The 16,283-nt window shown below is 38.6% G+C and overlaps 1 protein-coding gene across 4 annotated transcripts in view; it reads right to left on the bottom strand.

The window, feature by feature from the left end:
- The window catches only part of znf618 (zinc finger protein 618), a 116,891-nt gene that overhangs the window by 3,948 nt on the left and 96,660 nt on the right, over positions 1–16,283 (bottom strand). For 3 of the 4 annotated variants that reach the window (XM_060841360.1, XM_060841361.1, XM_060841363.1), the window contains 5 exons: positions 14,828–14,911; positions 12,806–12,847; positions 12,602–12,685; positions 9,112–9,189; positions 4,999–5,157 (listed from right to left, as the gene is read on the bottom strand). In XM_060841360.1, coding sequence (XP_060697343.1) covers positions 4,999–5,157; positions 9,112–9,189; positions 12,602–12,685; positions 12,806–12,847; positions 14,828–14,911 — 447 coding nt within the window. The remainder of the gene's footprint in view (positions 1–4,998; positions 5,158–9,111; positions 9,190–12,601; positions 12,686–12,805; positions 12,848–14,827; positions 14,912–16,283) is intronic. The other variant, XM_060841362.1, reaches the window with a different exon arrangement.

Raw genomic sequence — 16,283 nt, 5'->3', positions numbered from 1 at the left:
GGCCCCTATACTTACAATCAGAGATTGTTTAATTGTTGACCGTAGTAATTTCATCAGGTTAACAAAATTGTTATTATGCTTACTTGGATATAACATACTCAGTTATTTATGTTTTAAAATGTATTCACTTTGTGGGATGTGGGTGTCGCTGGCTGGCCAGCATTTATTACCTGATCCTAATTGTCCTTGAAAAGCTGGTGGTGAGCTGCTTTCTTGAACCACTGCTGTCTATCTGCTGTGGGTTGACCCACAATGCCATTAGGGAGGAAATTCCAGGATTTTGACCCAATGACAGTGAAGGAACAGCAATATATATTTCTAAGTCAGGATGGTGAGAGGCATGCAGGGGAACTTGAAGGTGGTGGTACTTCTAGATGGAGATGGTAATGGCTTTGGAAGATGCTTTCTAAGGATTTTTGATGAATTCTTGCAGTGCATCTTGTAGATAATACACACTACTGCTACTGAGTAGCAGTAGTGGTGGAGGGAGTGGATGCTTGCAGATGTAGTGCCAAGCAAGCGGGCTGCTTTGTCCTGGATGGGGTCGAGCTTAAGAATGTTCTTGGGGGTGCACTCATCCAAGCAAGCAGAGAGTACTTCATCACACACCTCACTTGTGCCTTGTAGATGGTGGACAGGCTATGGGGAGACAGGAGGTGAGTTACTTGCTGTAGTATTCCTAGCATCTGACTGCTCTTGTAGCCACTGTGTTTATGTGGTGAGTCCAGTTGAGTTTCTGATGAATGATAACTTCCAAGATGTTGTTAGTGGGGGAATTAGTGATGATATTAAATTTTAAGGGGTGGTGGTTAGATCGTCTCTTATTGGTGATAGTCATAGCCTGGCATTTGTGTGGCATGAATATTACTTGCCACTTGTCAGCCCAAGCCTGGATATTGTTCAGATCTTGTTGCATTTGGACGCAGCTTCAGTGTCTGAGTCGTCGTGAATGGTGAACATTGAGTTTTGCACAATGAACATCCCCACTTTTGACCTGATGATGGAGGGAACGTCTTTGATGAAGCAGTTGAAGATGGTTGGGCCTAGGACACTACACTGAGGAACATCTGCAGAGATGTCCTGGAGATGAGATGGTTGACCAACAACTACAACTATTTTTCTATGTCCCTGGTATGACTCTAACCACTGCAAAGTTTGCTCTCATGATAACCAAGGATTCCAGTTTTGCTAAGGCTCCCTGATGCCACACTCAGTTGAACATGGCCTTAATGTCAAGGGCTGTCACACTCACCTCTGAAATTCAGCTCTTTTTGTCCATATTTGAACAAAGGCTGTAATGAGGTCAGGAGCTGAGTGGCTCTGGTGAAACACAAACTGGTTATAACTGTGCGTGTTATTACTGAGCAGGTGCTGCTTGATAGTTGACGACACCTTCCATCACTTTACTGTTGATCGACAATAGGTTGATAGGGTGTTAATTGGCCAGGTTGGATGGGTCTTGCTTTTTATGTACAGGACATACTTGGGCAATTTTCCACATTGTCAGGTAGATGCCGGAGTTGTGACTGTACTGGAACAACTTGGCTAGGGGAGCAGCAAATTCTGGAACACACATCATGAGGACTCTTGCTGGAATGTTGTCAGGACCTATAGCCTTTGCAGTATCCAGTGCCTCCAAACTTTTCTTGATAATATGTGGAATGAATCAAATCGGCTAAAGACTGGTATCTGCAATGCTGGGGACCACAAGAGGCGGCCAAAATAGATCATCCACTCTGCACTTCTAGCTGAAAATTGCTGCAAAAGTTTCAGCCTTATCTTTTGCACTGGTGTGTTGGGCTCTTCCATCATTGAGGATGAGGATATTTGTGGAGCCTTCTCCTCTAATGAGTTAATTGTCCACAACTGGATGCAGCAGGACTGCACAGCTTAGATCTGATCTGCTGGTTGTGGGATCACTCAGCTCTATCACTTGCTGCTCATGCATGTAGTCCCATTTGGTGGCTTCACCAGGTTGTCATGTCATTTTCAGATATGCCATGTGCTGCTCCTGACATGCCCTCCTGCATTCTCCACTGAGCCAGGGTTGATGGTAATGGTTAAATGGGGGAATATGCTGGATCATGACGTTACAGATTGTGCTGAGGTACAATGTTGCTGCTGTTGATAGCCCACAGTACCTCAGGGATGCCCAGGCTTGAATTGCTAGATCTGTTCGAATTCTGTGCCTCTTAGCACAATGATAGTGGCACACAACACGATGGAGATTATTCTTAAATGTGAAGGCAGGAATTCATCGCTGCAAGGACTGTGCAGTGGCCGCTCTTATGGATATGGTTACAGACAAATGCGTCTGCACCTGGAAGATTGGTATGGATGGAGGTTAAGAATATTTTTCTCTTTTGTTGGTTACCTCACCACCTGCAGCAGACGCCAGTCTAGCAGCTATGCCTTTTAGGACCCGACCAGGTTGATCAGTAGTACTGCTGCCAAGTCACTCTTGGTGGTGGACTTTGAAATTCCGCACCCAGAATACATTTTGTGCCCTTGCCACCCTTAGTGCTTCCTCCAAGTGCTGTTCAACATGGAGGAGTACTGATTCATCAGCTGAGGGAGAATGGTACGTGGTAATCAGCAACGTTATCCTTGTTCATGTTTAATCTGAAGCCATGAAACTTCATAGTGTCTGGAGTCAAAGTTGAGGACTCGCACAGCAATTCTGTATATCACTGTAATGCCACCTCTGCTGGATCTATACTGCTGAAGGGAACAGGACATATCCAGGGATGGTGGTTGTGATGTCTGGGACATAGTCATATTCACAATCATATCTGACAGACAACATTAGGCTGTTGCTTGACTAGTTTATGAAACTACTCTTCTGGGCGGCACGGTGGCACAGTGGTTAGCACTGCTGCCTCACAGCGCCAGCGACCTGGGTTCAATTCCCGACTCAGGCAACTGACTGTGTGGAGTTTGCACATTCTCCCCGTGTCTGCGTGGGTTTCCTCCGGGTGCTCCGGTTTCCTCCCACAGTCCAAAGATGTGCAGGTCAGGTGGGTTGGCCATGCTAAATTGTCTGTAGTGTTAGGTAAAGGGGTAAATGTAGGGGAATGGGTGGGTTGCGCTTCGGCGGGTCGGTGTGGACTGGTTGGGCCGAAGGGCCTGTTTCCACACTAATCTAATCAATTTTGGCACGAGCCCTCCAGAAGCTCGTAAGGAGGACTTTGTAATGTCAACAGGGCTGTTTCTGCCATTGTCTTTTCCAGTACTTAGGTTGGTGCTGAGTGAACCATTCAGTTTCACTTCTTTGAGACTTTCAGAGGGCAACTGAAAGTCAACCACATTGCTGTGGGTCTGGAGTCACATGTAGGTCAGACCAGGTGAGATTTCCTTACCTGAAGGACATTAGTGAACCAGATGTGTTTTTCCCAACAATTGACAATGGTTTCATGATCATCAGTAGATTCTCAATTCCAGAATCTTTAAAATTAAATTCAAATTCTACCATCTGTCATGCAGGGATTTGAATCTGGGTCCCCAGAACATTATCTGGGTCTCCAGATTAATAGTCTACTGGCAGTAGGTTTGGGGTGCATGTGCAAGAGAGAGATGTGTAGCAAGAGAGATGGGGAGAGGTAGAATGACTTTACATTCAAATAATGTTTGAAGAAGAGAATTCCATTAACCATAAATACCAGCAGCAAAATAGAAATGCACAAGTTAAAACTGAAAAGGATTGAACGGGATCCAACAGCAACCGTGATCAGTAGGTGGTCCCTTATATCTCACAAAATTTGGAATCAGCCTGAAGCATCCAATTTAATGTTTAAAGTAATTGAGATTTCATCAAACAGATCTTACAAAAAGCTGTGAAGTCACACAGTCAGGCCGACTATTTCAAAACTTTCAAGAATTATTAATTCCTGATGAAATTCCTCAAGCCTTCAAGAAGTAAAAGCTGAGTACAGATAGCTATCCTTCCAAAGTCACTTAACATTAATTTCTCTGGATTAGGCACAAGAAGTTGTGCAAAGCTGAATCATAGTAGTATTCTGTGTGTTTGGTTATTTATTTGTGCTTTGGTACCAGTCATCATTCTTAACTAGTGCTAAAAATATTAGCTTCATTATTGTATATTCTTGTCTAGTTAGGAAGTTATTTAAGTCATAGAGTCTGATAGTTAATGGAGGTCTTGCATTTTTAAAAAGTAAGTGTTCAAATTATACAAATGTTTTGCCATATCACTTGTAATTATGCATCCAGTTATTCTCTTAACCCACTCACACTGCCTTGATCACTAAATCTATTAAATTACCTGGCGCATTACATGATTCTTGAAAATCAATGTCGTCACTAAAATTTGACAAAGTGAAAGTTTGGTATGCTTCAGTAAAGCATTACCCTTTTTTTTCACTTTGCATTCTCAGATGCAGGACATTCCAATGCATTCAAATGTTTTGACTAAAAATACAATTTTCTTCTGTGCCTATTTGGTGAATACTTTTATTTTGGGCCAGATGTAAAGAAAATGAACAAGTTAAATCAAGGACCCAATTTGGACAAATAGAAAACACATGACAGTTATGTTACTTCCAGTTCATTGCACCTTTACTTATTAAGCAGACTCTTCAAAAAAAGGGGTTGAACTGCCCTCAAATTTGCTTTTTTGCTTAGACATATTATTCCACCTATTCCCACTTCATTTATCATTTAGTCTTCACATGCTGAGGCAAGCATTTGTGAACTTGAAATGAGAGTTATTTACCTTCCTAATATTTGTGTTGCTGTATTATTTGCCAAACTGCCACTTGCTTCACTCCTGAACATGTCAGTTTGTGAAACTGAATTCTACAACAAATTCATTTTCTACCATTCTGAAGTGTGGTGTTATTCAGTATGCTTAACATTTTGGTTTGATCAGAATTAGTTAGAAAATGAAATCCAGATTCAAGCTCAGGTGACACCAATGTATTCAGGTTAGACATTGAAAACAGTTTTTTCCTCCCATCTACTCAGTGCTTTTATGGTACATACCATCATTTGTACAATTGCTCTGGGGAAGAGCATTCTTCTTTTCTGGGGAAGGAGCAGCAACAGCTGTGGTGGTAGTAGTAGCAGTAGAAGTAGATGTAGTTGCAGCAGCGGTGCGAGGTGGCTGCACCTGTTTAATTGCTAAGCTGTTTTCATTATCAGCTAGAATAAAATAAATCAAATGGATTACAAGGCTACAGAGAACAAAGAGAGGATTAACAACTTTGTAGGAATTTAAGTTGTCTGGAACAAACTCGTGACTTCATTAGAGTGTGATCATAACAGCCATTTTGGTTGGGTGGGAGGGGTGGTAGGTTCAGAAGGCGAGGCAAAAAGACAGTTGCAAATGAATTAGTTTTTATCTTGATATATTGTCACGCTGTACTCTGGTGTCAACACACATCTAGGTATTTCCGGTTGCACATAGTTCATTTAAATAATCTGTCTTTGCATGCATTTAGGGTGGCAGGTGGTTCAGTGGTTAGCACTGCTGCCTCACAGCGCCAGGGACCCGGGTTGAATTCCCATCTTGGGCAACTGTGTGTGGAGTTTGCACATTCCCCCAGTGTCTGCATGGGTTTCCTCCGGGTGCTCTAGTTTCCTCCCACAGTCGAAAGATATGCAGGTTAGGTGAATTGCCCAAGTTAAATTGCCCGCAGTATTAGGTGCATTAGTCAGGGGTGAATGTAGGGGAATGGCTCTGGGTGGGTTGCTCTTTGGAGGGTCAGTGTAGACTTGTTGGGCCGAAGGGCCTGTTTCCACACTGTAGTGAATCAAATTAAATTATGTGGAAAATGTGCTTTAAGAGAACAAAGACACCTCAAAGTCAACCACTGGAAAATCTCAGCAGGTCTGACAACATCTGTGGAGAGAAATCAGAGTTAACATTCCAGGTCCATGACTGAGGTTCTGAAGAAGTGTCACTAGACTCAAAACGGTACTGTTTTCTCTCCTGAGGTGCTATCTGATCTGCTGAGATTTTCCCTGCAATTTCTGTTTAGCTTCAGATTTCCAGAATCCACAGTTCTTCTGTATTTTTTGTCAGACTAAAGCACAATGTTCTCAAGGTTAAGTCTTGTTGTGACACTCATATCCTACCAACAGATCCAAAAATGGGATAAACTTCTTTCTAGAGAGACACACAAGGAGTAGAGGGAGGAATTTCATGAAAATAAGACACACCTGCAACTATATTTTTGAAGATCAGTAAGATGCCTCTTTCTAGCTGCAAAGCATGTGTCCCTATGGACAACTTTTTCAGAATGTTCATTAAGCGTTTAGACTTCCTGATGGTAACACTAATATATATTCAACAGACCTATTGGGAGTTGCTTTTTTGGGCATTATTTAACAGGTCCCTTAGGTATACATTGGAGCTGAAGTATCAACATGCTGGATATATGTGTTGCTTTAAACCTTAGGGACCACACAGCTTAAATGAGTGTTCACAAAAGTCTCCATTTCTCTCATGTTATTAACCTTAACACAATTTGATATCCGATTGAGGATGTAAGTATGATTAGTTCTAATTTGTCTCGGTTTTGAGGGCCAAATTGATCAGGGTCAAACTGGTTGTAGGCTTGGTCAATAGCTAGGATCCGCAGAGAAATCATGCATTTTAAGAAAAAGACTGCTGCTCTAAAGGTGACCCAATTCTTAAAGACGTAGATAGGAAAACGATATTGTATGATTTCCTGGATAGAACTTGGAACAGGAACCAAATGTTCACAAGCATCACATGATCAGAATTACAAGGAAGGAAAAATTTATCGGCAAATCATACCGGATCTCTCCAGCCTCACTTTCTGAATGAAAGGCTAATTATGGCTTCCCACGAAGTTGATCACAAATGTTAAAGAATTTAGACTAAAAGAAGCACTTCTTGTAGCAAAACAGGCAAGTGTCTCTGTTCTAAATCTCCATATAGTCTGGACTAGCTCAGCAAATATTATTCATCTGTTAACTTTAAAAACGTTGCACTTCCACATATTTTAAATATGATTGGAAATAGCTAATTATACCATATGATTCACCTGCAATTAATAAACATCAAGGCTTGATGTGTTTCAAATGATAGAATTTAAAATTTGATCTTAAATAGTTATTTGGTAGTGAATTGAATATTGCTGAAAACAGACATGATGTTGAAATGTTTTGTCTTGTGTTTATAAAGACAGATGCAAGCATGCTAAAAGTGAAGGGAACAATAATTAATACTCCGAGAAAAGGGTGCTGATCAGTTGACAAGTTAACCCTGATTAATTGAGGCACTTCCATGGAGAAACATCAAAATCTGTCATACTTCCCTTTAATATGAAACTGGCAGAATGCCCATACATGTTCCTTTTTCTTGCTGTCGAAGGCCCATGTTTTTCAACATATGTAACTTACAGCTAGCATATTGGTTGTCTGACTGATCAACCTTAAATTAGTATTAGTGCAGCACAAGTACGCAGGCTGTACGTTTCAATGATCAATAGTGGTATCAAAGAACATATTCCTCCAGCTGTCCACAGTAGGTACCCTACTGATCATACTCAATCAGCCTGTGTTTGAAAAACTCAGAACATCACCCTCAATAGTAAAAGTCTTTCAATTTTGGAGAATATTTGCAGAACAAGTGAGAGTATGCTAATTTTTCTATTAATATGCAATTCAAGATCATCACTTCTTTCCTGGCAAGTCACATCAGGCTCAAAACATTAACTCTTTCTCTCTCCACAGAGGCTGCCAAACCTGCTGCATTTCTCTAGCATTTTCTGTGCTTTTTTGGGACAGTAATTTATTGGTGTATTCTCCATGGCAATACCTCTACAAATCACAGCTGACTTGCTAACTAATTAGCACCTTTTTTTCTGCAATTTAAGTTGTTGATCCCTTTCAAATGTATAACTGTTGCATCCATCCATATAAATGTAAGATGAAAAGATCCAACAGCAACAATGATTGTGTTTTCAGAATGCTTGTTAACTTCATTTGTAAACTACTATGAATTGTTGAAATAGGACTGCTGCTTTCAAAACATTATCAAAATAACAAACTATACACTCTCCACAACAAGAATCTTTCTAAATTTCAGTGCAGGTCTTTATTTTGCGTAGCATTTATATGGCAAATAAAAAAAGAGGCAGAATTTTTTATATTGCTTGTAAAAAAAAGGTTAAAAAGACACCTTTTTTTGTTATACAACAATTTAAGCCCAAAACGTGTCTTTTTTTTTTAAAAAAAGGACTGCTACAGAGACAAAATAATTGAAGGCATAAATTCAGTGCCTAACTGGTAAAAATTCTGTGGGGGACCAATAGGATGTAACATTTAAAGATATCAAAGAAACTTTAAACAGGCTGGACTGTGATCTATTGTGACTACAAAGGTGGGCTGATGGTCATTAGCTCAACAACAAGCCATGCCCTGTGGATGATGTCCCAAATTGGAAACATTTTGTTTTTCCCTTTGAAGCATTCACAAGGTCAGAGATTAAAAAGCCAGTTTCAACTCTACTGAAGTGTGCTAGAGAGATTGAATGCTTTTGTATGGAATAAGGCTGGATTTGAGTGTTGGCATACTGTGAAGGTCAGAGTCAAGAACCTTTCATTATCCAACCCTGTGTTGCTCAATTCAAAGATTAATGCTTACCTTTTTTTGAAACTTTTATCTTTTTGGACCCACCTCGTTTCTAATCTATTTGTATGTGCAGTGTGTTAGTGTTACTTCTTTAGTGTAGTAATTATTAAACTCACTTTTTGTTCATTCAAGAGCATCTGATTATATTAAACCTGGTTAAAACACTACTTCATTTGGATCTGAGAGATATGCATCCACAAAAGGAGTCTTTTCCAATCAACCTTGTTGCAAATAACCAAAGGTACTATTGAACAAAGGAGAACCAAATCATTCCTCCCACCTGGGAGTTTAACAGTTTGGAGTATCTAGTCTGGAATTATAATAAAGTGGGCAACCTTGCTCAAGATCTGGTTGAATCTTTTGCAAAGCTTTGGAATTTCAGCATATAATATGATTCCTTATAGAAGTACAATAAATGGAACTTGCATGTTATGAAGTGGGTTTAATATGTAAATGAACCAACAATCATTAGGGGGAAGAAAAAGCCCTTACCTGTGTGGGAATGCATGTGCTCTATTAGATTGTTATAAAACTGGAACTGAATCCCACATGCCCCACAGGTGTATTGCTCTTAAATGGAACAGAAAAAAGTAAAAATCAGAAACGATGAAGTCAATGTAACAATGGAGTACTGTACTCCAATACAAAATATACCAAATTCAAATTTCAATTGTGACCATCACATTGGCTTTTCTGAGGGGTAACGTTTAACAGTCTTAAGTAGATTCTACAGGGCAGTAATGTGAAATAATGTTCATAAGCCCTTGTAAATAATGACATTGCATATCCAGGAGAAATCCGCCCCCCTTCCACCACCCCAAACCAAAGGCAGCATGGATGCAGGAATTCTTATAGATGGTGAGGAAAGAAAAAAACACAACATAAAATTAAAAACTGAAATATGAAAACCAGACGGGAAAAATCTTTAATAAAATTGCCCACAGTGACAAACCATATTTCCTATTGAGAAATTACATTCCAATGCATATTATAGAATTATTCAATAACTATTACACCATTTGGCTGGAGCAAGTTGGTGATTCTCTCAAAGATAGGTACCAATTAGTTAAAATACTAAGCTGCAGCTGACATTTTAACACAAAACAAATGCAATCATTTAAATCAAATTAACGATTCTCCAATTTCACAAGAAAATATTATAAATTACTCAACTAATATTCAACATGTTAATATAATTAGTATCCGGCTCAGATAATATAATTGGTATCCAGCTCAGATGATCGAATTCAATTTTTGTAACTTTTTCCTAATGTGTCTGTGGGCGGCACGGTGGCAAGTGGGCGGCACGGTGGCACAGTGGTTAGCACTGCTGCCTCACAGCGCCTGTAGACCCGGGTTCAATTCCCGACTCAGGCGACTGACTGTGTGGAGTTTGCACGTTCTCCCCGTGTCTGCGTGGGTTTCCTCCGGGTGCTCCGGTTTCCTCCCACAGTCACAAAGATGTGCGGGTTAGGTGAATTGGCCATGCTAAATTGCCCATAGTGTTAGGTAAGGGGTAAATGTAGGGATATGGATGGGTTGCGCTTCGGCGGGTCGGTGTGGACTTGTTGGGCCGAAGGGCCTGTTTCCACACTGTAAGTCTAATCTAAAAAGATTGGCAATCAACAGCTTGTGTCACAACTGAACAAAAAGAGAAATCATGCTATGATTGAGTACTGTGGAGTTTTGCTTTGTTTGACACACAATTATATGGCATTAACATAAATTCAATACAGAATATCAAGATTACGTGAGACTTATCACCTACAGTTTTACTAGCACTTAATAGAATTATGTTGATGATAGGGGAAGTATTAAATGACTTGAGTGTGCGGTACTGAAAAAGCACAGCAGGTCAGGCAGCATCCAACGAGTAGGAGATTCAATGTTTTGGGCATAGGCCCTTCATCAAGAATTCCTGAAGGACTTATGCCCGAAACGTCAATTCTCCTGCTCCTTGGATACTGCCTGACCTGCTGTGCTTTTCCAGCACCACTCTGATCTAGTCTCTGGCTTCCAGTATCTGCAGTCCTTGTTTTTGCCCTGTTAAAAAATATCTTTGCGTAAAGTTTATTTTGGAGCTATATATATATGATTATTTAACATTGTTGGAAGCATTGTATTTTGAACAAAATGTTTTTATGAGCTAAAAATAAAAAAGTTGGAACTGTAATTGAGTCAGTACAAATGATGACAACTTCTAATTAACATAATGTTATATGGTGTAGATTTGGTCAGGATAGATTAACAAGAACAATTCAGTTAGAGGATATGTGCAATCTGGCTATTTTTAAACTTGCGTAAAGCAACTGTCCTGCCTAGTGTTCTGGAAGGACTGAATTCTGGATTGAATTCTTCTTGCGAGGTACAAGGATGGAAATTTAGTGTAGTCCCCATGGCACTTCCATGTAACATGCCTTGCTTGTTACTTAAAGGATTGTGCTGGGAGTGATGTCATAATACCTTCAATCACCTTTTTGGCAATACTGCTGACCGGAAGACCACCCACAAAGGGTTTGCAGGAATATCACAAATATGGAAGACCTGAAAGGCAACAACTAGCAAAATCTATTCATGTTGGGTGGGGCTTCACTGAATGGATGGGACCACTCAGCTGCTCTCTCTGACAGGTCACTATATTTATAGTTTAATTTTACGTCGGTTAAAGGCTTTGAAGTTTGGAGCATCTTGCACCTTCCTGCTTCTGTTTGGCACGAGTGACACTTAAAAGATAGTTATCCCGCATACTCACACTAAGCATCTGTAAATGAACCAACTTGCAAAAGCTGTTTCTGGAGCTGAAATAATGTTAAAAATACTTAAAAAGTACATTTTCTGGCTTAGGTCAAATAAAGTCAGACTTGTTAATTCTAAACTTTTATTTTAACTATACCTACAAAACAAATTGGATTTGCCCTTTTCTGGCATTATGTAGCAAAATGAGTTAAGAACTTCACTTCAGGTTAAGAAGCACTTCTGCAGCTAATTCACAAATGTTTTATGAAAGCTACTAGGTGTGAGAATATTAAATTTACACTTGAAGGAAATAAAATCTAAGCAAATACCTTCAAAACATAAATGAATGTAAAATTTGATATGTAGTTGCATCTTCAGATAGTTGAAAGCAAAAATAAAGTAAGAACTCAAACAGAAGTGTGCATTCTGGCTATTAAAGCCTACTCTGCCATTCAATAAGATCATAGCTGATCTTATTGTGGTCTCAACTTCATTTTCCTTTCTGTCCTCCATAACCTTTGACTTTCTTATGTACCAAAGGTGTTTCAGAGACAGCCTTGAATAAACTCACAAAACAAGTCCAGTCTGTTTTCTGGGAAGCAATTTCAACAGACTAAAGACTCTCGGACAATTTGTTTACCCCTTCACTTTTATATTAAAAGTGAAACTTCAAACTGTGTCTTCTAATTCTAGTCTCTTCTATAAAGAGAAACACCTTCTCAGAATCCACTTTGTCAAATTCCATGAGGTCCTTATTTACTTCAATAGGAAAATGTTCATATTATAGTAGATCCTTATAAATGTGAAAAATAGCTTAAATATTTTTGGTGGGGTGGAAGCTGTCAGAATAAAAGATCTCCTCTTGAAACATTAATCTATCTTTTCACATCCAGTAACTTGGATACAATTACACACTCAAAAATTTTTTTTTTTTTTTAAAAGGAATCAGCAATGATATAATTGCAACAATTAACATATTACAATTGGCTTTATACTACACTGAGTTATACTAATTTCTGATAATTCACTAATGCCAGCAAACTATAAATTTCACATCTTGGAGTTTAGCTTTGTAGCATCTAAATAATATCTGGGTCAAGACAATTCGATAAGATAATGATTTAGTATCATTATTTGCATTGTATATTTACGCATAGAAGAACTGATGCATAAAGAATAGAGTTTAACTGCTAGATAATTGTATGTTCAGCATTTTAATTTGCATATACAATATTTTATAAATTACCTCTCGCTCTGCTATTATGTGCCTGCTGTCTTAAACAGGTACAATGTTTATGTTCACTTCCACAGCTCGGACATGTAGCTCCATCTGTAAATATTAAACAAACCATATCTCATTTAAGTAAAGATTTTGTTGTGTTAAGTGTCACAAGCCTGCAACAAAAGTTAAAGCAAAGACTGCCTGTGACATAGATCAATTTTGACTTACTTTTGGCAGAAGATGGACCCGACTTCTGTACGCTGGTACCTCCTGGAAAACAATTTATAAAGATAAGTGCAATCACTTTAGAGAGACATTTATGATGCAAAAGGCAGACAGAATCCAAATGCAAGTTAAGTTTGTAGTAATGCTGCATGTGCAAGAATCCAGATTGTTCCTTTTAAGTATAAACTTCTTTTCACAGTTATATTGTACTTTCTATACTTATTTAAAAATAAAAAAATGTGAATATTGCTGCAATACTGTTCCTCTTGAATAACTTACTGAACAAAGCGCAAACTAGTAACTCTAAATAGAAGAAAAATTACTGGAACCATTTAAGGAGTCATGGGTCTATAAATTTTATACTCTTTGAACAACAGTGTAACAGTTTTCATGCAGGTGCTCATACTGGAGATACTGCATGTGTTACAATGCCAACCATCATCAGTTTGTTGTTTCTTTGACAGGGTCTAAGGGCCTACATACTTTAGAACAATAGAGGAAATGCACTAGTGAGTCTAAATAAGAAATCTGTATCTTGAATAATGTATAATTTATAGCAGTCAGGTAAAGTTACAGAAGTTTGATATTGTTAATTAGAGTATTGGGCAACATATGGATAAAGGATCTTGTAGAGCGAGTATCTAAAATACTCTGTCTTTAGCCCCCTCAAAGCCTTTATTAAGCTCCAAGCAATCTCCAATGTTAATCCTTTGAGAACCCTTAACTTGAACAACACTGGACATGCCATAGTGGAAGTTACAAATTAGTATTAAATGACTAAAGTATCACTAAATTAGTACTGATTTAAATCCCCCATTACTTACAAAACCAGAAACTCTGCAGGTCTGGTAGCATCTGTGGGAAGAAAACAGAGTTAACTTTCTGATGAAGAATCACCTGACTTGAAATGTTAACTCTGCTTTTGTCCCACAGATGCTGCCTAATCTGCTGAGTCTCTCCAGCAATATGTTTTTTCTTTCAGATGTCCAGTATCCGCATTTCTTTGCTTTATTATCCCTCTATTACTAGTTATGGTATGATTGGTGATTAGGGAGTGAAAGAAAGAGTGCAAGAGGGCAAACAAGTGAGCACCCGAGATAGTGAGAGTGAGCGCCCAAGACAGCGAGAGCGTGTGCAACTTTAGAAATTTGTACCTGTAAAATTTGTGAATTCCTGCTCATACTACAACCTATCTTGTCTAATAACTGCATAAGAGCACTCCTATTTGAATATTTTAGTTTTTATTAAATAGGTGTCTTTTTGGCTGTAACGTGGGGAGGGATTTCAGGCTTCAAAATTCCTGGATGATGAAAACTTCTACTTTGCTGCAACAGTTTTGCATCTTTGGTTCCTTTTACAACGGACAACCAGGGACAGGATTTCATTCACAAGGATGGTGATATTAAGAAAAAGACAGTATTGAAGTAGTTGCGATTTTCTAACATCTGTTTCTTTACCCTCTCAAAGGAGGTGGTCATAGCAGACCTTGCCATCATTTGCATCTCATTCCTAATGGGACTTCAACTACATACTTTGGTAGGCTTTTTCAAAGTTCAGTAAAAAGTTAACCACACTGCTATAGATCTGGAGTCACATAGTCACGACCAGACAGGAATAACAGATTTCATCCCCTAAAGGACATCAGTGAACCAGATGATTTTTACTACAATGGTCACCTTTGCAGAAACTAGCTTTATATTCCAAACTCTTTGGCTGGATTCAAATTTCACCAGCCTTTTTCAGCCTCTGGTTAACTGGCCCATTGGAAATACTACTATACCTTCTACAAGCACTTCTCCCAATATGAATATGTACATAAACTGAAATTTATGATCTTACATCCACCATTTTCTAAACAAACTTAAAGTAGCATTTAAAATAGATTAAAATCATCTACCTTTTTAGAAGGCAGATATAAATGCAGATTGTTATAAATATAATAACTAAGTTACTGTACAGATCTCCAGCCTTAAACAATACATTTAAATGATTATGCTATAGATTTACTTCATGCATCATACATACCACTAGAATTCTGAGAGCTGTTATTTTCTTCACATGTATTTGATAGTTTAGTTTCACTTCTTTTGCCGAGAGAGCTCTCTGCATCTGTCCAATTTAAAAGTAATATTATAAGATTTATTTTTCAAAAAGCACATTATGCGCTGAATAAATGATTTCCAGATCGTTTCTTTGATTTTAAATGCTGAAATTGAAGATGCTTTGTTACATTTAATTTCTTATATTAGCAACAAAATACCTTATTAATCTTGGCAAGCACATACTGAGGTAGAAGAATGTTGTACATCTTCTAAGACAGTCAAGCTCAATGGTCACACTGGAAAAAACGTGTCCAATTTTCAAAAACATAGTTCCTGCTATTTTAAATCTTCTATGAATTGGAGTAAGTTATTTTTTTACCTTAGCAGGCAACCATCTAGATTCTGATCTAGAAATCTGGGAAATGGATAATATGGTTCCCAATGCTAATGTTTTCTAGGGTGGATGCTTTCCAATTGGACTACATATTGATCCAATCCAATATGAAAGACCCACAACATGCTTTGTGTAATCATCAAAGAAATTTATAGATGCCAATCAAATAATACCCAAGTGCAAATGTGGAGTTCAAATGAGAGATCTCCATAAGACTGAAGAAGTGGGCAATTTAATGATTCAAACACATTCTGGCCAGTTGTCAGAGCAATTTACTTCATTCACATCAGGATCTTACTGAAGATGAATTTTATCAAACATGCTTCTAAAGTCATGTAGTAACTGTTACAGGATCTCTCTTTTGAATGGACTTATGAGAATTCAATTTGATGAGAAAAAAAAGGTGCCTCTAGATTTAATCCATTTGAACACACATTACTCATTATCATTTGTCACAGCAAGCCATTGTGGTATAATTACACCACAAAATCAAAACAAATGTATCAAATTATGAAATAGGAAAACAGATTTTTCACTTAGTTCTAGGACTAATATTTTCAAGAAAACATGGCATAAGTTTAATTTGAAATTTCTCCAAACTGTTAGTATTACTTCTTAATAGGTACAGATCAAATGCATATCCATAACACTCCCTCAAATAATATAAAATTAAAAATCACATATCACCAGGTTAAAGTCCAACAGGTTTATTTGGAAGCACTAATTTTCAGACCACTGCTCCTTCATCAGTTGGGTTGAAAATGTGTTGCTGGTTAAAGCACAGCAGGTTAGGCAGCATCTCAGGAATAGGGAATTCGACGTTTCGAGCATAAGCCCTTCATCAGGAATGAGAGAGAGTAGCCAAGCAGGCTAAGATAAAAGGTAGGGAGGAGGGACTTGGGGGAGGGGCGATGGAGGTGGGATAGGTGGACAGAGGTCAAGGTGAGGGTGATAGGCCGGAGTGGGGTGGGGGCGGAGAGGTCAGTAAGGAGATTGCAGGTTAGGAGGGCGGTGCTGAGTTGAGGGAACCGACTGAGACAAGGTG

Source organism: Hemiscyllium ocellatum, chromosome 21 (assembly GCF_020745735.1).
Source record: "Hemiscyllium ocellatum isolate sHemOce1 chromosome 21, sHemOce1.pat.X.cur, whole genome shotgun sequence".
In the NCBI taxonomy this organism is placed as follows: Eukaryota; Metazoa; Chordata; class Chondrichthyes; order Orectolobiformes; family Hemiscylliidae; genus Hemiscyllium; species Hemiscyllium ocellatum.
The sequence above is the reverse complement of the archived record's forward strand: the minus strand, read 5'-3'. Positions and strand labels throughout refer to the sequence as shown.